A 24,371-nucleotide genomic window follows, 5' to 3' on the forward strand; every position below is an offset into this window, starting at 1 on the left:
GCCTTTTAATGTCTTATTTCCTCCTCCTACAGCTTCCCTGTCTTTTATCAAGCAAGCATGGACCATAAATTTGTTTTTCATTATTGGTGTCTGCCTTCTGTGGTAGCTGTCCTGATGGCTGCGCTTTTGCATCTTGTCTTTAATAGTCCTTAGTCATCTATTTCTCCTCTGATGCAAAAAATAAGATCTACCAGAAGATTTAGAGGATTAGGAGGCTGAAGCTACATGGTTTGTAGCTATGGAAGCTGGCAATGTCCTGCCCTTTTCTCAGACAGGGAAGTACTATATCTTCAGTATTTTCTCCTGTCGTTTTTTCGGCTGGGATGGAGTTGACTTTCTTGCTAGCAGCTGTGTTTTGGGTTTGGGATGGGAATAGTGTTGATAGCGTGCTAATGTTTGTCATCATTGTTGCTTAAGTTGTGAAGGCTTTTTCAGCTCCTCATACCACCCCACCAGCGAGTAGGCTGGGGGTGAGCAAGGAGTTGGGAGGAGACACAGCCGGGACAGCTGACCCCAACTGACCAAAAGGATATTCTTTACCATATGATGTCATGCTCAGTATATAAGGCTGGGGGAAGAAGGAAGGGGGAAGATTCGGAGTTACGGTGTTTGTCTTCCCACATAACCATTACACGTGCTGGAGCCCTGCTTTCCTGGGGATGGCTGAACTCCTGCCCACCAATGGAAAGCAGGGAATGAATTCCTTGTTTTGCTTTGCTTGTGTGCGCAGCTTTTGCTTTGCTTATTGAACTGTCTTTATCTCAACCCACAAGTTCTCTCCCTTGTACCCTTCCAATGCTCTCCCCCATCTCACCAGGGGGGTGAGCGAGTGGCTGCGTGGGACTTAATTGCCAGCTGGGGTTAAATGACGACAGGTAGAGATGAGTAAATTTAAGTAATGAGTTCTGCAAAAGACCAAATAAAAGTTATTCTTGCTTGGGTTGATCTAAAGATTCAAACCTGTTTCAGATAAAATTTTGGAACTGTTGTTGTTAAATGCATTAAATTAAGTAAATCAAACTCAGGAGTAAGTTCACACAGTAAAAAATTCTCAGAAAATCTGTTCTCAGTAATTTATTTCTTATAATTGGTTTATAAGCAATTTCTTATTATTGATTTTTTAATTCAAAATTGAGACTAGTTAGGGTTTCAGCTTCATTGAAAAACTGTAGCACTTCTGTAGAAATGAAAATGTTCTGTGACAACACCAGTTTTCATCAGTAAAACATCATTACTGTAAAAAAAACCCTTGTTTTCACTAGATCATATTCATACTTAATATTTTACATTTTTATAGGTCTCTATTTCCAAAAAGTTGGAAATTTAGTCCATTGCATGTCTCAAACCCTCCCAAATTATTTGTTCCACCTACTTACACTGACATAATGAGAGATTTTACCCAGCCCTGAAATTCTCTTTCCTTCTCTCGTAGGGCTCGTGTATGTGTCCAGCTGTCACTAGGCATATAGTATTCAAAATACAAGGAAACCTTTTCTGTCTGCAGGTACTGGGTTAAAAACAGCAAAACAGTTTGTGAAAATGTTGCATTGGATACTTTTGAGGTTGAAGTGTAGATTGTTTGGAAATACTGTCTCTGTATCATTAAGAATGGAGTTTTTCCTTTATGAAAGAGGCAGCGATGAAGCCCATGCATCAACTCCCAGGTGTTTTCATAACGCCATAACACATGATGGTTTTGACTCCTGACAATTCAAGATGCTTAAGCTACTAACTGGCACGCTTTCTGCTGTTCATTGTGGGCTGCTTTTTCCAAGAGGCATGCAGTATTTTACAAAACAGGCAAAGTTGGAATAGGAAAGCTGGGGAGGGACTGTTTATCAGGGAGTGCAGTGATAAGATGAGGACATTTTAAACTCAAAGACGGCAGATTTAGATTAGATATCAGGAAGAAATTCTTTACTGTGAGAGTGCTGAGACCCTGGAACAGGTTGCCCAGGGAAGCTGTGGATGCCCCATCCCTGGAAGCGTTCAAGGCCAGGCTGGATGGGGCTTTGAGCAACCTGGTCTAGTGGGAGGTGTCCCTGCCCATGGCAGGGGGGTTGGAACTAGATAGTCTTTAAGGTCCCTTCCAACCCAAACCATTTTATGATTCTATGATTTGAAAGTAGACTGATTTATTTTGAATTTTGTAATTGGTGAATCTTTCCCCTAGAAAGTACTAGATGGTGGAATTAGGTCCAGTGGGTAGGAAGAGCTTGTCTAGATTCTCCAAGGCATAGTAAATGCATTTGCTCAGAGCCTGAGGGTGGACATCTATCGCTAAGAGAGCTAATGCTACTACCTGAGACACTTCTCAGCTGTGCAAAGCAATCTCACTGTGCAAGCTCTCAGCTTGGCACTTTATCTTCTATCACATTGTTCCTCACAAGATCAAAGTCTCAAGATTTTTCCAATTTATACCTATGCAAGAAAGCAATAATAGTGGCAAATTCCTTCTTGTGCCTTCAATGCACTAAGAATCTCCCCCATTATAATCTGGCTCCAGCAATGCATTCCAACAAAGAAGTCAGGCAAAAAAGCCAGGAGGCCTTTTTGCCGTGGTCTTCACCAACAAGGCCTCCACCCACACTGCCTGAGTGGCAGAAGGCAAAGGCAGGGACTGGAAGAATGAGGTACCACTTACAGTAGGAGAAGACCACGTTTGAGACCATCTAAGGAACCTTAGATGCACAAGGAAGGTGCACAAGTCATAGAATCATAGAATCATAGAATGGTTTAGGTTGGAAAGGACCTTGAAAATCATTGAGTTCCAACCCCCCTGCCATAGGCAGGGACACCTCCCACCAGACCAGGTTGCCCAAGGCCACCTCCAGCCTGCCCTTGAACACCTTCAGGGATGGGGCCTCAACAACCTCTCTGGGCAACCTGTGCCAGTGCCTCACCACCCTCACAGTGAAAAACTTCTTCCGAATGTTCAATCTGAACCTGCCCTCTTCCACTTTAAAGCCATTCCCCCTCGTCCTATCACTACATGCCCCAGTAAAAAGCCCTTCCCCAGCTCTCCTGTAGGCCCCCTTTAGGGATTGGAAGACCGCAATAAGATCTCCCCGGAGCCTTCTCTTTTCCAGGCCGAACAGCCCAAACTCTTTCAGCCTCTCCTCACAGGAGAGGTGCTCCAGCCCTCAGATCATCCTCGTGGCCCTCCTCTGGACACGCTCCAGCAGGTCCATGTCCTTCTTCTGTTGGGGACTCCACAGCTGGATGCAGTACTCCAGGTGGGTTCTCACGAGAGTGGAGCAGAGGGGCAGAATTACCTCCATTGACCTGCTGGCCACACTTCTGATGCAGCCCAGGATATGGTTGGCCTTCTGGGCTGCGATCGCACACTGCTGCCTCATGTTGAGCTTCTCGTCAATCAGCACCCCCAGGTCCTTCTCCTCAGGGCTGCTCTCCAGCCACTCCCCGCCGAGCCTCTATTTGTGCTTGGGATTGCCCCAACCCAGGTGTAAGACCTTGCACTTGGCCTTGTTGAACTGCATGAGGTTGGCTTGGGCCCACCTCTCCAGTCTGTCCAGGTCCCTCTGGATGGCATTCCTCCCCTCCAGCATGTCTACCTCTCCAAACAGCTTGGTATCATAGTCAAACTTGCTGAGGGTGCACTCGACTCCACTGTCCATGTCGCCAACAAAGATGTTGAACAGTACAGGTCCCAGTATCAACCCCTGAGGAACGCCACTAGTCACTGTTCTCCACTTGGACATCGACCTGTTGACCGCAACAATGAGTGCAACCATCCAGCCAGTTCTTTATCCACTGAGTGGTCCGTTTGTCAAATCCATGTCAATTTAGAGACCTGTATATTGTGTGGGACAGTGCCAAACGCTTTGCACAAATCCAAGTAGATGACATCAGTTGGTCTTCCCTTGTCCACTGCCACCGTAACCCCTTCGTAGAAGGCCACCAAATTTGTCAGGCATGACTTGCCCTTGGTGAAGCCATGATGGCTGTCACCGATCACCTCCTTGTTTTCTACATGCCTCAGCAGAGTTTCCAGGAGGATCTGCTCCATGATCTTGCCAGGCACAGAGGTGAGACTGACTGGCCTGTAGTTCCCTGGGTCTTCCTTGTTTCCCTTTTTGAAAATAGGGGTTATGTTTCCCCTTTTCCAGTTGGCAGGAACCTCACCAGACCGCCACGACTTCTCAAATATGATGGCTAGTGGCTTAATGACCTCATCTGCCAGTTCCCCGAGCACCCGCGGATGTATCTCATCAGGTCCTATGGACTTGTGCACCTTCAGATTTCTCAGGTGATCTCGCACTTGATCGTCACCTACAGTGGGCAGTTCTCCATTTTCCCAATCCTCGTCTTCGCATTCTGCGTTAAGGGTAGTGTGGCTGCAGCTTTTGTCCTTGCCAGTGAAGACTGAGGCAAAAAGGTCCTACCAAAGTGCTTCCCCATGACCAGCAGCTCCTCCCCAGCACCTTTCCTCCCCCTCTCCTGTCTCCTATCCCCTGTCCCCGTCCCCGTCCCCGTCCCCATCCCACCGGGGGTCCCGCTCTTTGCCCATGCCCCATGGCACTGAACCCCGCCGCAGCTGCCCCTACCCCAGGGCTGGGGGCCGAGGCTGCCCCCACTCCCCACAGCGCGGGGCTCGGGCTTTTCTTTCGTTAAGGTTAATGGAGAAAAGGCAAATCCTACAGGAGAGAGGACCGCAACGCGGCGGCGGGGCACGGGGCTCCCTCAGGCCCCGCCACGGTGGGACGGCGCAGCCCCGGCCGGGCAAACCCCCTCCCCTCAGGCCGCTGTGCCCCCGGGCGGCGGCGGGCCCGCTGTCCCCGCTGTCCCCGGCGGAGGCGGGGCCCCGGCGGGCACCCCCCTCCCTTCCCCTCAGCCGCCGGCTGAGCCTTAACAGGTAACGGAGGAGGCGCGACCGCCGCGGGGTCGGGATCTGCTTCCCGGGTTTCCTTTCGCTTCGGCGGGGACCGCCGCGCCGCGCCGCGCCGTGAGGGGCCGGGCCGGGCGCACCTGAGCCGGGCCCGCCCTGCCCTCTCGCCGCGCCCTTTCCCGCCCCGCCGGGCCCCCGTCTCCCTGAACGCCCTCTCCGCCCGCAGGAGCCGCGGCGGGGCGATGGTGCCGGTGTGCGGCGGGGCGGGCGGCCCCCTGCTGCGGATGGCGGGGGCCGGCCGGAGGCCGCTTCTCCTCAGCCTCACCCGGGGCCGCAGCTGCCAGGCCGGGGGGGGGCCGGCCGCCCACGGCAGGGCCCTGGCCCTCAAAAAGCGAGGCTACGACATCACCAGGAACCCCCACCTCAACAAGGTCGGTGCCGCCGAGGATTTGTCTTCCGGGGGGGGGTGAGAGGGAGGGGAGAGGGGCTCGGTGGTGGCCGATGGGGTGGGTGGGAGGTGGGGGAAGGCACTCGATATGAACTGCAGGTGTCCCGGTTATAGAGTAGCGTTGCTTGTGACCGTCCCCGGGGTTCAGCCCCACTCCAAGAGGGGGTGAAATGTCGGGGGTTGATCTGAACAGAGCGCGGGGTGAGTTCTATAGGTGCTGGTTGGGCATTGATGGCTTCCTTCGGAGCCGGTCGCCTGGCTGCCCTCCAGCCACTGTGGCAGTGGTGGCATTGGAAGAGCCGGTGTAGGGCTTTGGCTGGGACCTGAAGCCATTTGCCCAAAATCACAAAAAAATGGGAAGGAGAAAGCACGGCCTGTCCTAAAAATCCAGTACCAAAACCTGGGGTATTTCAATAGGTGTTGTATTACGTGTGTAGCAGTGCAACTGTTCGTTCACACCTTCATGTTAAAACAAGCATGCGTGGTTGTTCTTGTAAATCTTCCTTTCATGGCAATCTGCATTCTGCTACCTAAACAGCGTATTTTGCTGGGATGAAGATGTATTCATGCTCGATACTGAGGAAACCTCGACTTTAAAAAAAAAAAAAAAAAGGGGAGAAAAAAAAGCAGCTTTCGGAGAAAAGTTTTCAACAAAGTCTGCAAGGTGTGCAAAATGAGACCTTGTAATTTAGTCCCACGCTACTTTTCCATCCCTTTCCGTAATTTGGAGGTGAAAAAAATAATCTGAATGCAAATTTTGGGATCAAATACATCAGATTCAAGAATGTTGGGTTCCAGTTTCTTGTATTAATATTGCTGGAAATAACTACAAAATACATTAATTACCTTCAAAATAAGCAGATATTAAACATGGTATTGATAGTTGATGGGACAGTGACTATTTGTCATCTGCTTGGTATGTAGTTGTTGTGTGCGTCTCTTGTGTCTTCTGGACTAGAGACTCTTTGGATGACAACTTATACTTTGAGTAGTGTGCTGTACGCTGCATCTCCTGGTCCTGTTTCAGCATCCATAGAGGTGCACCCCGAAGCACCGAGGCACGTGATGGCACAGGATGTTACTGAATATGCAACAACTTTGTAGGGAATCTGGTTTGAGTCATTTCAGAGTGCACATCTGTAAGACTGAAAAGAGGAATTGCCAACCATCTCATAAGCAACAGTAATTCATCAGCATTATGTGGTTTTGATGGGTTTTTCTTCAACATCTGGTTTGTTCTCTTTGGTGTTTGGTGACAGTTATGAAGAGTAACATAGCTAATGTTTCTAGTAGTCTTGCGTGTATCAGTCTGAACTAAAAAATTAATACTTTTACCTTTGCTCAGTGTAATGCAATAGTAACACACAAACAGTTGAATCTGTCACGTTTTAAATTGATCTGACTACCACAGAAATAGACTTTGAATGTCCCATTTGATAATTTTCAGAACTGAGGTTTTTCTAAAGTGTTTTCTCCTCTTCCAGTGAAATAAAGTATTTTTCATTAAGTCTAAATGAAATTTTGGTCCATGTGGAGAGAAGGGAAGAAAACTGCTTCTGTTAGAGGTAAAACATACCTCTGTATATATGTTTAATTGGCTGTGAGAAATCTCCCAGCTGGTCTTCAGCCTGCGTGTTTGCTGTTTACGTTGTTATGTTCCTGTGTCAGTACAGACCTTACAAGCATTGATATAGTCATCTACAGGAGATCCAAGTGAGGACAGAAATGGCTGACATCTGTGGTAAGAGATACGGACTGCCTGTTTATGCACCTAGCTAACTAGTAACTAGTCATTAGTAAACACTCGGGCCCTCTTTCCAAACTTTTTTAAACAGGCTTTTATTTCTCTGTTGTTCTTAACAGTTCATTGCATATCGAAGCAATTAACTGTGTTCAAATGAAACGAGATACTTCAGACAGTTTGTATGTGGTCTAGGTATGATTGATGGCCCTTTGGTTTGCTGTGCTGCAGGTCAGAATTAGGGAGCTCGCTAGGTTTTCAGCTGTTGTACTCTCATCACATAGCAATTACTGTTTACCCCTTTGGTAGGTAAATGTGGGCATGGGGTCATTGCCCATTTTCTGCAGTAGATCTTGCTTTAACCTAAGCTTTCATCTGATCGAAGGCTTCTCTGCCTTGTCCTTGCTTCTCTCCAAGAACTTTGACAAGGTTTTTTAAAGTCAGGGTTTGGGCAGCAAGTGTTTTCCTGCTTTATTCAATGTCCTGGCTGTTCTATAGCTTTTGGGTGAAGTTTGAAGTGTCAGTCTAAAGCTATGAAGTGTGTGGTATTTATTCAATGAAGAAGACTATGTTCCTCCAGCAGAATCACAGACAGATTTATGGTCTGAGGTTATTGATCCAAGTCTTTGCTTGCTTACTAGGTTGAAGGTGCATTGAAGAAGCAGCAGACTTGGAAGTCACTGCTGCCAGATCCTCTGTAATAACCTAAATATCAGTAGAAAGCAGGCTGTCCTCTGAGAATCTCCTCTGTTTTCCAAATCTGTCTGAGAAGAAAAAAGAAGTAGAAAAACTGGTGATGGATGTAAGACATTTGCAGTTGTTTATTTCCTTTGGTCATTGTTTACTATGTGAAGTTGGCTGTTTTTTATGATGTAAGTGAATTAAATTCCTAAAGGGTGTCAACACTGTATTAAGCATGGATTGTAAATGAGTTATATCCAGTCCTTAAATTGTTTGGCCAATCTATGCATTGTGTAAAAGAGCTTGCTTGACTAGACATTTTGGGGAGAATGTAGAGGGAAAAGCTGTCTTGCAGTTAAGGCAAAACAGTGTTCCATCTCTGAGGCTGGGTTTGATTATGTCTCAGACTTTCTGTGTGACATTGGGGAAGTCACATGCAAGGAAATCTTCTAGCTTAAATCTTCAGACAGTAGGAGGAACTTTGAAGACAGAACCGGTTACGCTTCATCTATGCTGATGAAACTTTAAATACACTGCATGTTTCTGTACTATTCAAATGCTGTTCTTCCTTCTCTTGCGAGGTATTACAGCCCGTGTCTGATCCAAGGGCAGGACTCGGGAAATGTCGGCATCCTTCTGAGGGGTACTTGCAGTCTTAAAAGGAGATAGCAGTTGTTCTCAGGGACAGAACAGTCTTGGAAATAATAGGATGAAGAAGAGCTTGTTGCATGTTTTCTTGAAGTGCCTCATGAAGTAATTCTTTTCCTGCCTTTGAATGCTGCAAAATTGGAAAGCCTAAACATTTTAACAATGTCAGATAACCACAGAGAACCGGTGAGCCCACTCTGTGGCGATCCAAATGCAAGCTGGATTGCAGGAGCATTTGTTAGAAGCTTTGGCCACGTGTAAGTAAGTGACATGCTGACAGGGCAGCAGCAGGACTGGACTGGCTGAGAGTCAAGTCTGTTCTGCTGTGGGGCCTCAGCCTTATGAAAAGCTAATTCAGCACCCAGACCCTGGGAGGAAAGATGGGGCACGTCTTACCCACTACCTTATTTATCAAAGTTGCCTTGTGTTTGGTGTGATCAAGGCCACGTTGTGTCCTCTTTCTGACACTGCTGTCCATTCTTAAGATTTGTGCAGTTCTGCTCATCTCAGATGTGCTGTTTATGATTCCCCGGTTCTTCCAGGGACTGTCAAATTCATATGCCCTCTCTGGACTGAGCAATGACAGTTGAGCTGGACAATTCCCAGTTTGACCACATACCTGTAGGGACTCAAAAATCTTGTCATGTCCAATATTGACTGGTTTTTTTTTGTTCATGACATCTGAGTGCACTGTTCAATTTGAAGGTTGACGGCACTTCATGCGTTTTTTTGGAAGCCCTAATTTTGAGATAAATCATGCCTCCTTGGAGGTCTGCCATCACAAACAGATGCAGAACTGGAGGTCACAGTTTGTTTTCAGAGTGGCAGGATATTGCCATATTTGAAGGGTTGAGACAATATACAAAAATTTTCTGCAAAGTGCAGTGCAGGGATCAGAATTTGGGGTCTTCTGTGTACAGCTGGATAATACCCTCTACTCTTTTGATGTGCATGCATGGTGTCCGTTGCTTTTCCTGCAATGTGTCATAATGAATTCTCAAAACCGACCAAACCTAACAAAACAAAATTGCCAGTCTGGATAGGTAAGAATGAAACTTCAAAGAATTGCTGTAGGTTTCTGCAGTGTTTTTGGAATGTACTGCTGTACACATCATTAAAATGCTGAAAGTTTGTTTGTCCTTCAGCTTTGCAGGGATCAAAATTGAGCTAACTGAGGGTTCTTTGAACATAGTGTCAGTAATTTGCCACTGCAGCTGAGAAAAACTGATACGGTCTTGCACATGGCTGTACTTGGCAACTGTGGTGAAACAGGCCTAAAATTAGCTGGATTTGTGAAATGATTGCATTTAAACACAATAAGTAATGAGCATAAGAACAGTGTGTCTGAAATGGCAGTTGGCAAGATCAAATCGAGGCAGGATTCTGTTTTCAAATTAGTAAATCTCCCTCTAAATCCACAAGGTTTTATTCTTACAAGCAGCGTTTCCGGTTGGCCAGCTTTAGGTCTGGATAGACATGTAACTACTGAGGTACTCACAGGGCTTTAAGGGGCTGTGTGACTCCCAGCATTTGTTAACTTACCATCTGTTCACATTTTGCAAAGTAAGTGTATGAGATGGGCAGAGTTTGGAGTTCCCCTCTTTATTTTTCAGGAGCCTGTGGCTATTCCAGCAAGTTTTAGGGGACAAGTTTTAGACTGGACAAGTTCATTTAAAAAATAAAAATCCACTGTGGGTTACTAAATACACTGAAACCCACACCTGGCTTAGAAAGTCCCCATCTTTAAAATGTTGAAAGGATGGGGATGTGCAGGGAAAGAGTATCCTATTAACCTGTGCTATTTACTCATCTTAAGGTTTTTGGCTGGTGCTGAAGACAGGATGCTCACGTAGATGAACTGACCTGATAGGACTCTCATGTTTCTAGGTATATCAAACAAGACACTTTCATGGGCAAAATGCAGGCACAATGGGCCACTTCAGACCCAAGCCAACCATAGCTGAGCGAGAGCAAGCTCTTTATCGAATCATGCTCTAACTCTTCTAGAGTTGAAATGGGAGTGAGATGGAGCACTGTGATGAGCTTTCGGTGGTGTCCAGAGCAGAGAGGCTGTTTTTGTGTTTTAACTTGTTCTTTATTTCATCAGTCAAGTCTAGGTTTATCGCCACTTACTCCAGTGGCAGTAAACTCCAAGGAGATGAGCTTTGGACCAGTGTTTTGGCAAATGTGGCGGTGTTCTGGAAATACGATTGCTCAGTTAGATTTCTTTTGGCCTTCTTCCTGACGTGTGGAGTTTCATTTTTGTTTGTTTGGTGTTAATGTCAAGCATATCTTTTTTTTTTTTTTTTTGAGTCCAAAGTATCTTTTGGAATGGCATTTCCTAATGTTTTGATACCGAAGAACTTGTCATTATGGCGTGGTCAGCAGACTAAGCCCAAGCTAAGTCTGTCAGTGCTTCTGGTACTGGCAGCAGCCTGCAAAAGTCCATTTGCTTCCCCAGTTTGGATTCCAGTTGCTCTCTGTTATCATAGCCAAACCAGGAGGCCATCTACCTTTCTGTCTTTCTGCAGAATCTCTTGCCAACGCTGTCTCTCTCCCCTTTGGGATACCACTAATGCTTTGGGAGTAGAGCTCTTGTGGAAAAGCTTGGAAGTACAGAGGAAGTCTGTTGGTGCCAAGGTGAGAGGGGTGCTGGTGCAGACCCTACCTCGGTCGGTGGTGTACTAGCCCTGTAGTACGTTGGTCTTTGGTTTGCCTCTAGCTCTTGTAAATGGATTGAGAGGTCTTGGATTTATTGATTGGGCAACTGTTATAAGTGCTGAGTTTATGCTTGGAAGTCACTATAAGATATTAATAAAAATAAATTGCATTTGGACCAAAATACTTGTTTCTGTTTTCTGAGCAGTTTATGTTATAAAAATACCGTTAAAATTGCCTTTAAGTTGTGGAAATTAAACAGATTGACAGCTGCCTATGTTGCTTTCTTTTTATCATGCCCTTTCTTTTAGAGAAGTCTTAATCCTTACACCAGACGTGTTTCAGTAGGGCAGAGCCAAGACTGAATGTAGCTCTTGTTTCATAGGGTGGACTAAGTTTTTTGGCACTTGACTAAGAATTGCACTTAAGTAACACAACCTGTTTGATAAATATATGAAGATCGATATTGTTGCAGTTAGAAAGGATCTAGGGCTGAATGTTACAGCCTGTTCAACATTCCTATTCATTGCACGTAGTGAAATGTGTGGCAAAGAACAAGTTGATTACTGTGGAAGCACTGTGGATGTTGGTGGGAAGACTGAGCATATTTTACGTGGGACTGGTCCTGTAAATGGTCTTCACTCTATTGACCTCAGCAGGCTTCAAGCCTTGCCCCACGTAAGTAGCATGACATATAATGTTATTGATGTTAGGAACTATGTGCTGCTGTACATTGAGATGAGTCATCGGTGCTCGTCAGAATTAGTGATGATTTAACTGAAGCTGCTGAAAGACAGTGCTAATTCACAAGACAAAGAGGCTTGGTTTTGATTTCAGGTGGATTTGCCATGCAGTAAGGTACCTACTAGAGATGGGTCTGCCAGCTTTGTAGTGCTGTGTGGCAGTTTGACCCCTGAATTTTTGTTTTTGGTGTGTCAGATCTGGCACTCACTGAACAAAACTGAGCAAATTCCATTTGACTTGATTTTGGATCAAGAAAATGTAAATTGAATTCCTCTTTAGCTTCTGTAGGAGCCACCTCCAGAAGAACACTCTAGCTGCTGTTACTGGCATTCATTTGGAGCTGAGAAAGGAAAAGTGGGTCTTTAATGAATAATGGCACTCTGTTGATACCCCTTGCTGAAGGGGGAGGTTGTGATTGTTTATAGTATTTAGGCTCCTCCAAGGCTTTGGGATAGTTTTCTTTCTCTGACTTGCTGGAAGTGATGCTGATTTACCTTCCTGCCCCCCTTAACTTGCCTGGCTGATGGAAGGTACTGTGCAAGCATCTGCTTTTGGCAGCTCTCCTGTGGTTTGAGTGTTCTACTCGTTCTTCACTTCAGAGAGTACCACTGCTGGCACGTGCCCCTGCGCAGACAGCACTTGGGCATTTCTAGCACCGAGCCCAGTGCAGAGGCAGGGCCTGGTGTTTGGTGTTGGAGCTGCCAATGCTCGTGCCTGCTGTAGCCGAAAGCTCAACGCTGCCCTGCATGGGAGAAGCCTTGCCTGTACCTGCTGCTCATTAAATGCCATGCTGGAGTATAGGTTGTCCTGTTTTGTTCTTGTTTTTTTTCTGTTTTTTTTTTTTTTCTTTTACCAAGGGAGCAGGGAGCTAAGAGGCAAACAGTTGTTTTAATTCTCCTCGGTGTTCTGGATCCAGAATTATTCTTACATGGCAAAATCTAGGAGACAAGTCAGGCTGAAAAAACTAAGTTTTTTGCTTTGTCTCTTGCTTTTCCTCTGATTGTGACTTATTCTTCCGTCTTTTTCTCACTGACTTATCAGACCTGCTACCAAACCTTGAACAGCTTATTGTAGCTTTCACCCAAATAAATTCTTTTGGGACAGACTTAGCTTTAGAGCTTCTGTGAGCAGATCAGGCCTTGATGCTTGGGGGAGAATAAACACTGTGCTGTAATTCCCTGTCTTTCAATGGTAGGCTTAGCACAACAGCAAACTTGACTGCTTTCAGTTTATAATATGCTCTAGTAGAGATGATAAGTATGTTTTTAATTTTTAACCTCTCTTTGAGGCCCAGGTGTGACACTTGCTATCTGTCTCCCCAAACAACATGACGTTTTGATAAATGACTTATGTATTGTCAGCCTAATACAATATCTTTCTTTTAAAAATGTTTTAAAAGGCAAAGCTTTTTATAGTTCTGCAGCTGCCGAACACAAAACTCAGACATAAACTGAGCAGACTATGGTTCTGACAAAGGAAATAATGCCAGTATAAAAGTTTTCTGCATATCAACATTCTCTGCTTCACTTCAATTTGCAGCTCTCTTTTGCACACGTATCCTTTTTCAATGCATGGAACCAAAAAAGATTTTCAGTATTGTATATGAAAAAAAAAAAAAAAAAAAAAAAGATTAGCTCCACATCTCAGAGAATTTTTTTTCTGTGTGTCTAACTTATAAAGTGATAGGTCTATTTGGTAGTATGTCCATATGGATTAGCTCTGTTCAGCTTCATAAAACAAGTATTTAAGGCTATGTTTCCTATGTTTCTCAACATACGAAGGAATTAGTTATTTCAAATACAGCACTGCTATGTTCTTCTGGACAAGACATCTTGGACTTTAACTCTTTGGCTTGGTTGATGGATTCATCGCTTTGCCAAGTGGTTAAATTCGTTATGGAAACTATCAAACTACTCTGTTTAACAATCTTCATTTGAAGGGTTTGATGTTAAACCTGCAGGTAATTTTAGCTGTGATTATTTGCAAATGAGAGAATGGATTATACGTGCCAAATCCTGTCATTTTTGGTAGTGTCCAGATGATTAAGAGTTTCTGTTGTCAAGATGGTGTAAGCATGTAATCAGGGCAGGGGCTGAAGGGAGAGAGAATGTGTTCTATTAGGCCAACTCATTTAGATAGGGGAGGGGGAGTAAAACCAGGGACTTTCATGCTCATAGCCCTTCTAGCAACTTACTTTTTCTTTATGTCCAACTAGATCAGTTGGTCCAATAAACAAAAAACGACAAAAAAATCCACCCAAACTGCAAAACAAAATGTCTTCATGTTGCCATTTGTGTCTGTAGGTAATTGCTGGAATAAAACAACTGCATCTGTAAATCAGATCCTTTGGTCATGATTGTTGGAGGGACAAGGCCCTTCTCTCCCCTAATACTGTATAAAAGTTCCTAAATCTAGCCATGAAATGGGCCAAATAAAAATCACTTGCTGAAGCGCTAAGTCTGCATACTGTGGAAAAAACTAAATATAATCGAAAAATGTATTGTATCTCCCATTGATTTGGATTGTTTTTTTTAAACAGACCCTCTGTTGCTGGGAGAGCAAACCATTTGTGCTAGTGTGATGTGCACAAGTCTGAATTTCAGGAGACATTCTTGTAGGGAAGAGGAAAGGCTTGTGCAACAGTTGCAGGAGCATGAAAGACACTTGTACTGGAATAGTTTAACAGTTCAGGTGGTTTCTGAGTGAGAGATGCTGTTTGCACAAGAGGATCTCAAAGTATTTGAAGGGATGGGGATCTTGGAAAGAGGACTTGAAAATTTCTGTCTTCCCCCAGTGTCTAGCAGATGGCTTGGCTTGATGGGTGAAAGTGGTGGAAGAAAATGGTAAATGTGACCATGTGCTCCAGGTAGGTGCGTCTACAGAAAACTTTCCAAGTGTAAGTTACTGCTGATCGTAATGCAGAATGGCTTGTGTTTTGTGGTGTCTGCCACTTTATATTCACTAGCGAGTTTGTTTACATTGGTGTCTTACAAGCTTGTCAAGTAAATCACATTCAAACACAAACTCAGTTGCTCAAAGTTAATAAAAGAATTTTTTCCCTCTCAAGTTTGGAGGATTTTCAGAGCATGTACTACTGGGACTTGTTTCTCATTGCGCACATGCAACAGATTCCTCTTAGGTTTGGTAAATTGCCCAGGTTGTGATGTACAGCAGTATTTATTAGAAGGAGACGTGTGACATGCCTTTTGCTCCGTGTGCTGATGCCAGCAGCTTTTACTGGCTTATGTCGGGGGGTGGGGGGGTAAATGCTTGCAACAGCGCAGAGGTCTCCCTGAGCGTTGCTCTTTGGTTTCTAAGAGGCAGCATATGCTTAAGCCGTTGGGAGGCTTTCCCCTGATTTCAACTTTGCATTGAGCCTTTTTTTGAATTTAGGAACAAGCAACGGTACTGTTCAAAATGTGGGACTATTTGATCACAAAAGGATAAGATTAAGGGCAGTATAGTGTGAAATTTCACCATCTTGCTCTGTTAATAGATAGTAATTAAAATGGAAGAATATGTGAAAAAATGTGCTTACTAATTGTTTAAGGGAAAATCTCAAAGTAAAAATGGCATTTGCCAATATCATCAATTTCTACTAATAGAGAATCACGTGAAGGCTCCAGCTGCTTCCGTAGTTCTGTATCTCAAAAATCAGAAGTGCTTTTTAGTATTCTTTATTTTAGCATCATCTGTCCAAGTTCTTTCATCTTCCGTGTGCGCTTTGGAGCAACCAACTCAGTGATGCCTTTCCCATGCAAAAGCTGTCCTCTGGCATGCAGGGAAGAAGATCTGGACTTCTTCACAAGAGCTTCTGGAGAAAAAATGAGGGCACTAAGCGACATACCTTGGAGAGCTTGAAGCTGCCCTGGAGAGTTCTTGTGGAAGCTAAATAAAACTTACAAAAGTGCCTTTGAATTGTGACCTTCCAAATGTCCACTGTTCAAGGGTAACTGGGATTATGAAACCAGAATGAATGCATGACTGATGCTTGCTGAAACTGGGCCACTCTCCCTCAGGACAAGTAATGGTTTGGGATTTAACATGTTAACTGTATTTGATGTTATAAGATAGCAAAGTCATTGCTCATATAAATAGAAAAGGAATGATGCAAAGGTGCTGGAAAGCAGCAGCAAGGCTCTGGCTGCTGCTGGAAAACAGGTTTGGTATTGGCCACTTTTAAAAAGTTAATTGCATTTTAAAGATAAGCTTTAATGGATTTGGCAGTGAGAGTGCAACTGTAACCAGATCTTGTTTTGTACAAGTGCCTTTCAGGTTTCTCTGCAAGGTCAAATGTCCTATTGACTGGCAGCTGGACAGCTTTGCTTGTAGGAATGTAACTGGTATTTGGTGGAGCTGCGAAATGAGTTTCCCACTGAAGCCAAGTAAAAAAGTGTATGAGAGTCCAGCAGTTTCACTTCCTGCAAAGCTGGAAACCCTTGTAGCATTTATTAGGATTTCCTGCAGGGAAAGAGGAATATTTATCTTGTTTGACTTAGAGAATCATAATATTTGCACTGCAATTTGTAATACAGAGCAAGAAGTTTTCAATTAGTATTTCCTGAAGAACAGCAGATTCAGTAAAGTGAATGCTTTTAACTTTTTATTTTTTGTCAGAGAATAAATAAAGCAGCTCACAGGACCTTAAATGTTCCACAGCACTGGAGTAGGGGAGAAGAACGGTGAACACGGTTACAGATCTGATAGGAGGCAATGAACAGCTGAAACTGTTCTCAAGTCTTTCTCAATGTCTTTGCTTGGCATCATCATGATCTCTGAACTGTAGTACTGTATCAAGTATGCTTGTAGGAGGCATAAAACTTCAGTCTTGTTGATAAAACAGTCACTTGGGTCAGTTCATCGCTGGTTTTAATTTTCCTAGTGTTGCAAAATTTTCCTTAAACTCTGAACTGATTGCAATGAACGCTGATTTGGGGCCCAGCCCAAATTTGCTTCAAGTCCTGTGAGCCTCTTTCCCTTTCGGGTTCATAGTAATTTCATACTGTGGGAAATGCTTTATGTCTCTTAAAAAGAGGCTTCAACCTTAACTTTGAAGCAGAATTGCTTTTTCCTATCCAGGCAGAAGAACGCTGCTAGGAGAGGTGAGGCGCTTGGGCTGAGGAGCTTCTAGTATGTGAGAGTTTCCAGTCTGTGGTGGGACCATCTGGACACGTTACTTCGTGCGTTGCAGATATTCCTCATCTCCATTCTGGATGAGATGGGCCATATATCTGCGACTTCTGGGCATCCAGCATCTGCTTTGCATATAGTCTGTACATCTGCAGAGGCTGATCGCCTTTTGCATGCATTGGATTTACTGTCCACTTGCAGATTAACTCTGCACGTAAGACTGTGGCTCTGAGCCAACTTCTGGACTTTCAGAAATCCTGAGACAATGGCCAAAGTCCTTAAATTTTTTCCCTCAAAAAATGATCTAGGTGGAAACAGAGGGCATGCCTTGAGATACCGGTATGTGAGAGAGTAGATCTCAAAGCTTGTTCTTTAGAGAGAACATCTGTATACATGTTTGGTAATTAACCTGACGAATATGAGGTGAAGAAAAAAGATACTGGAAGTTGTCAAGGCACTTATTTATTGCTCCACAAATTAAGAAATTTCTTAATTATCTAGAATGTACGACTTAGGTTTAGAATTTTCTGCAACTTGAGTCTGAAGTGGAGAGCCAGAGTGCTTTTTCGCATCACTGAGGTTGTCATTAGACACATCATACCTGGCTGCGGTTGCCAGATTGCGGCAAAATATAGGAACTATTGAGTTTGAACATAGAGACGTGGAAAAAACATGAAAGCAACATGAACGGAAGAAATACTTGTGGTTTATTAGTTCTTATTCCTCATTCTTGGAGGCATTCAGCACATAATATGATTTTCAAGGCATGTATCATTCACCTTCTGCTTTTCCTTAGTGAGATTCATTCAGGCATTGAAGCTATTAGAGTCCTAAGAGCACTTGCTGCATTACATCTAATGCTTCTGAGCGCCGTTGTGTTTCTTCTCAAATAGTTACGGAGGGCAGTTTCTGAGTCACTGATATGCATTCAAGAAAGGATCAGGCAGTCATGGGTACCGTATTGGTGAAGTATATTACACGTTTAGTTTTGGAGCACTCTGCTGAGACAGGGAAATGGAGTTATTCTCACTTCAGCGGGGAACTGATTTTACTTGCCCGAGGTAATATGGGATGTCTGTGGCAAGGGAACATGAGACTCTCCAAATTAACTTAACTATTCAGCCAGCATACCTGTTTGCTCAGTTGTATTACAGCGTCTTTTACCTCTGCTAGCAATGATCTCAACCACAGCCTATTAGAAACACATGTGATATATCAACTGCTATATCCCATAGATGCCATCAGATATGCATTGTTTTATAAAATGAAAAGCATTTTGTGAAATATTTCCCGAAAGGTGTGTGCAAACAAAGTTAGCCCTAATAAGCAGCTGTTCTAGGAAGACTTTTTTTAATGCTCTTTACCAGAACCTGCTTAATTTTTTTTTTCCATTAATATGCTTAGTTAATAACTTAAAATTTCTGTCTTTATTACATAACAGTTCAAAACTTCCAATCGCACTGTGTATAAGTTACAGATGCCAACACCTGTAAACTTGAGGTAATTACCTTGTCGTATTATTAAAGTAATAATTCAAAGAGAACCAAAATAGGGTAAATATTTATGCTTAAAGATAGTGGGCCAGAGATCTGGGTGTGATGTGTGGTCCCCCTGTGGCTGCTGCATAAGCATCTGATTAGAAAGATGCTACAACCAGTGATTTCTTAGAAATTGAGGGATTATTGGCCTGACTCTCCTCTCATTTTATTTAATGACACCTTCCAGCAAATGTCTAGGACTAGATCCAAAGCAGATTGAATTTGATGGGAAACAAACGAGTAATTACAGCTCTTTGCAGTAAAGTATTCGGAGCTTTAGCCTTATTGGCTTCATATTGTTTAAGAAAGTGCTTTGCTGAACTGGGGCATAGGTTCTTGAGGAGACGCTGAAAGAGTTGGGGCTGTTCAGCCTGGAGAAGAGAAGGCTCCGGGGAGATCTTATTGTGGCCTTCCAGTGCCTAAAGGGGGCCTACAGGAGAGCTGGGGAAGGGCTTTTTACTGGGGCATGTAGTGATAGGACGAGGGGGAATGGCTTTAAAGTGGAAGAGGGCAGGTTCAGATTGAACATTCGGAAGAAATTTTTCACTGTGAGGGTGGTGAGGCACTGGCACAGGTTGCCCAGAGAGGTTGTTAGGCCCCATCCCTGGAGGTGTTCAAGGCCAGGCTGGAGGTGGCCTTGGGCAACCTGGTCTAGTGGGAGGTGTCCCTGCTTATCGCAGGGGGGTTGGAACTCGATGGTCTTCAAGGTCCTTTCCAACCTAAACCATTCTATGATTCTTGATTTAGTATCCCACTGCTGTAAGACTATGAGTGTCTTCTGGCCAAAGGCTGAGGACTAGCTATGCAGGAGCACAGCTGGGTTGTAAACAAATGGTGATGCACTTCTGCTCTGCATTCAGAGGGAACAAAAACAAAAAGAAAAAGCAGTAATCTCTCTGGTACTCAATAATACAGATATAAGAAAACTAACTGTAAAATCAAAATGAACTTGCAGAATGAGGTTCAGACAGCTTATAATGTCTCCAGTTGGTGTTTGCTTTATTAAGTAAATAATAAGAAAAACAGGTAATAAATACCCTACAAAGTGACACAGTCACTTCAGGTGTTAAAACTATAAATTTGCTCTCAGCTTCACACTGCTGAGCTGACATGAAAGTTTTTCACTGTTTCACTTTCTTCTTTTAATTTAAGAAAGGAAGAGCAGAAGAATAGTGGATGAAAGGAAAGAAGAAAGTGCTGAAGCAGTTACGACAGACCCTTTTATTAGTAGTGATCTTAGAGCCTACATTCTTTAATGCTAGTGTAGGAGTTTGACCTGTTCTTCCCATGTACTATGCAGTAACTGAGCACTTTGATTGATGTATGATTGATGAAATAGACAGTATGATTGATTAAATAGACAGATTAAGGGTGCTTGGAGCCAGGGTCTGCCCCAGGCCACGGGGCGCAACCCTTTTCCCTTCCTGTAGGAGCGCAGCAATGCACAAGTAGTTAGATATCAAATTTTGCTTCACCTTCTCTTGGTGCAAAAGTAAATACTCTGATACAACTGCTGTTCTGAGTCACAGTTGTCTTGTCCCAAGTCCCTCATTCCTGGGTTTGGGAAGTTAGGAAAAACAAGCAAAGTGTAGCAGTAACAAAGAGCACAGTGAGGATTGCATGTAAGGTATGACAAAAAGGAATAAAAACCCACAGCCATGGCAAACTTGGTCTGTCTTCTACATACCAGGCACCTTTGCAAGTAAAAAGTCTGTGTGTTTCTTGAAAAGAAAACTGGTATCGGTAACACTGTGTAAATGTTTGGGTCTTGATCCTGCGGGTCCTTAGATGCAGCCCTTATAGTCATGAAGTGGAATCCTGTCTCCTTGATCCATATGGAAAGATCTATACCTGATAGCAGGTTCAGGATGATGCACAAATTCTGAGATCTGATGGGAAAATTTGGTGGTAGAAAGATTTGTGAATAATATGAATGTGGATGACCAGATCTGTGTAAAAAATACTCCAAGGCATGGATTTTCAATGATGACAAATGTAGAATGTTTGCTTCATGCTGTGTCTTAGCAATGCCATTCCAAGATAAATGTAGTGTAGAAGTTGGTGGCTTTTGGAAAATACCTTTTAACCTCAACCTTTGCAGAACTACTTTCTTTTGTCTGGGGAAAAAAAGGCTTGGAGAAACATCAGGGCAACTTTTATGCAGAAATTTTGACTGAGGCAAGCATAAGGGAATAGGGAGGTACCTGATTCTATAAACTTGCATGTAATAGAAAGCTAATTTAAAATGTGCAGCTGCAGGGGCACTCCTCTGCACCTATCAAAACGTTTTAGTCTGAAGTAAGATTTTGATAGGTACAAAACAAACATCCTCAACAGTATAGGATTTGAGCAACCTTAGTATAATTTGGATAGTCGTCAAAATAGAACTTTACGTCAAATTTGTCTGAAACTGCTGGCTTTTATTTTTTTTTTTCCCTATAAGAAAGCACATGCATTTGCCTGGACCATGATTTTTGGCAGAATCGGGCCTCTTTATTCTGAGTCCTAATTCACCCCTGCTGTTCTCTGAAATGAAAACCTTCTGATTCTCCTGCAGGAAGAGGCATTGCTACTGCCATCTGCAAAACATCAACATCTTCTACATCATGCTAAAATCACTCTGACCTCTCAGCATATGATGACTTTTAAAGAATGTTCAAAGGAATATCCTTATGTTATGTTAAACATTGAACTTAAGAGACAGAATATGTCTTGTCATGTAACCAGTTTGTTAGGTGGGCATCAGATAATTTATGGTGCTTCTTAGCAGCCAGTAATTCATACTTCAATTAGTGTGTTCTGGTGGTGGACAAATGACATGTTTATCTGCTTTGTATTAACCCATTATTTTGTGCACTTCTGTATTTTATAGATTAAAAACATTTCTGCGAACCAATAACAGCTTTCAAGTGCTGAGTTTTGAATAGTACATTCTAGATGTATTTGCACAAGCCATCTCTTTTAGAGCTCTCCTTTTATGAATATTGGATGTAGATCATGAATGGAAATGCTTGGGAAACACAGTCGTAGCTTCAGGCCTGATGCTACTTTCTGTGGATAATCTGTAACAGTTTTGAGAAAAGTGTGAAAAATTCCATGTTAGTAATATAACCTTATTTTGAATATGACATATGTGTCAAAAAGGAACTTTAATATAACAGTGGGAGGTTTTCTTTTACCATCAGGAGTGCAAGATAAGGAAATGAAAAGCAAAATCTCTGTCCTGTAATAAAATGATGAGTGATAGCAAAAGCAATTTGGTATAGTGCTTGTATCTACACTGTATTTGGGCTGGCTTGGAGGAACCCGGGTCCTGGTTCTGTCTGTCCCTTTTTCCTGGTAAACTGCCCAACTTCAGGTTGTTTGTGAAATTCAAAGACCCTTGTGTAGACCCTTCAGGAAGCAACATGTGTGGTCTTGTCTGTTGGCATCAGGTCTCTGGATAAAAGGATGAGAGAGAGGGGCATCTGAACCTCAGAGTGAACTGCTGCCATGCAGCAGATGGACATGTGCTTGAGTGTACTGTAAAGCACAGACTGTACTTTGGACTTTTCCTAGTCGTAGCAGCCTGGTCCTCTGGAAATGCTCCTTAGAGGACTTTTGAGGGTAAACAGGATGGGCAAGTGGTGAAATAGGCCTTGAACTTGGCTTTATAGAAGACATTGTAGAAGTAGGTGGTATTTCTGTTTCTGAAGTCTTGTATAAAATATTTTTGTTTCCAGTGACTTTACTGTTCTACATCTTTAAGCAAAAATAAACCTCTCAAAATGAATAAAAGAAAAACTGATCCCGTACAGTGGGGAAAGGAGTGAAGTCTACATAATGCAACTTAAATGTATAAAATACCCTTTAGCTGCAGCGCAGTGTACTTTGCCACTCCGTTCTGTGTCAGTAGCTCTTTGAGTTTGTGGCAAATTAGTACAGATACTGGTATTTTGTGCCATCCGAAAGTCAAGGAGAGGATCATGCTTTTTAAACTTTACTGATGAATCTCAGGAGAACAAAGGTAGAATGAATATATACGCCTCACTCTTGCCCTTAGAGGACTCAAAAAGTGGTGAGAATTCACAGTGAAGTTTAAGATTTGTGAGATATTCTATTAATCTGGCAACTTCTTTAGCTACCAGAAGAAGAAGAGAGAAAACCTTTTTTTAAGCCAGATGCTTTTTGCACCCAATAAATTTATTAATTGGATGTGAATATATACCTACTTTAATTGCCCATAATTTACTGAACTTTCTGATATCTCTACAAAGACTTGAGGGAAGCGCCTGATTTGAATTGAGGATTTTCTGTTAGAAATACTTGTTTGTCTTCACTGTGCTTTATCAGATGTCAGGTTTTGGAGGTATGATGGTGTTAAAAGAGGTGTTTGTAACTTTTAACAATTTTCAGAAGTAGCTTTTGTAGATAATAATACGTAAGCTCTTGGGGAAATGGTGGCCATAAGCTTTTTTGAAAGTGGTTAGAGGTTTCTGTGTGTGTGATATCCAGGAAGGCTGTAGCTTGACCTCTACAAAATAAAATATGATATATTACCCATCTCAACATCTAGGTAATCTGCCAGATCTCAACTGTTTTGTGATCACTAGCAGCCTCATTTAAAACCCCAGCTGATGAGCTGCTTTGCCATGTGACTTAGTCTCAATGACATAATTAAATATTTATATTCATAATCTGGTTACAGTCTCTGAATACAGACTTTATAGCACGAGTTCATCCCTGTCTCATGGGAATGCTCTAGTCGACACACTCTGGGAATGGGGCTGCTTTGAATGTTGTGTTGTAGTGGATACCTGCCCATGTAAAAATTCAAGAAACCCCAAATGACATACATAAGACGTAGGCAGTATCTGTACTAACAAATTAAACATACCCAAGACCATTCTTTGCTACTGAAGCCAGCTGCAAGGTTTGCCCACACACTACTAAACTCTTACCCTTGAAAACAGTGGGTCTGCTTACTGGGTATGGTCTGTGACCCATTGTAACTCCCAATGGCCAATCCAGGAATCACCAATCTTGTAAATAGTCAGCAGAAGTTTTGAATCTAACTGTTATTGGGAGACATCATGGGTTTTCAGTTAAATTACAGGACTGGTAATTACAGCTTTTGATGATCAGCCACTGTTATGTATTTATTTAATTATTCCCCTACACTTGTTTTTAATATAATTTGTTGTGAAACTGCAATTCTGCTTTTGATATTAACAAAAGTATAACTTAGTTTTTGTTAGCAAAGTTTTCTTTAAATCTCAAAATACAGACTAGGGTTTTAGTTCTGCAACTGATTTACAGCTTGCCTGTAGTTTTTCATTTTACCTTACTATTTCAATTTTTTCAGCTAGGGAAACTTTTAATTCGTTCAATTGTTTTGTTGGGGTTTTTTGTGTGTCAGGGTGAGGGGTTGTGGGTTTGTTTGTTTTGTTCTGTTTGGGGTTGTTTGGGTTGTTTTGGTTTTTTTGTTGTTGTTTTTTTTTTCATCGGTGATGACCCCAGGGTCTCATTTCTTTTGTTATATGCTTTCTAATTGGGGACTGGTGTATGAATCCCAATATGAGCCACTTCTGGATAGAAGCAGAATTTCTTAGTGGAGCAGAACCTATATATAATTATGTTCTTAAAATATAAGATGAACTTCACATGGCCTTACTGTCCTTGATGTACCTCAGTTGTGCTGTTGTGTCTGTTTCTATTGCTTTAGAATAGGATGTGCAAATTAAATTAAGAATTACTTTTTTCCTTTATTCTTTTTTATGTGACAGTGTCTTGCTTTAGTAAGACTTCCAAAGTGGTGGCTAAAAGCTTAGAATATGGGAAAAGTACACTGACCCCTTTGAGTGTCAGTACAACTCCCCTTCCCCAGACCTCTGCGCCTGCACCTTTTCAGTGTAAATCCAGTGTGGTCTGTATGACAGCTGCTTGCTGATTTTT

The 24,371-nt window shown here is 42.9% G+C and overlaps 1 protein-coding gene across 1 annotated transcript in view; it reads left to right on the forward strand.

Annotated features, from left to right (window-relative positions):
- The first annotated feature begins 5,071 nt into the window (after positions 1–5,071).
- The window catches only part of ME3 (malic enzyme 3), a 133,902-nt gene continuing 114,602 nt past the window's right edge, over positions 5,072–24,371 (forward strand). The window contains exon 1 of the mRNA XM_082479389.1: positions 5,072–5,280. Within this exon, the coding sequence (XP_082335515.1) occupies positions 5,092–5,280 (189 nt within the window). The 5' untranslated portion in view covers positions 5,072–5,091. The remainder of the gene's footprint in view (positions 5,281–24,371) is intronic.

This window comes from Vanellus vanellus, assembly GCF_965231255.1.
Source record: "Vanellus vanellus genome assembly, chromosome: 1".
NCBI classification, from domain to species: Eukaryota; Metazoa; Chordata; class Aves; order Charadriiformes; family Charadriidae; genus Vanellus; species Vanellus vanellus.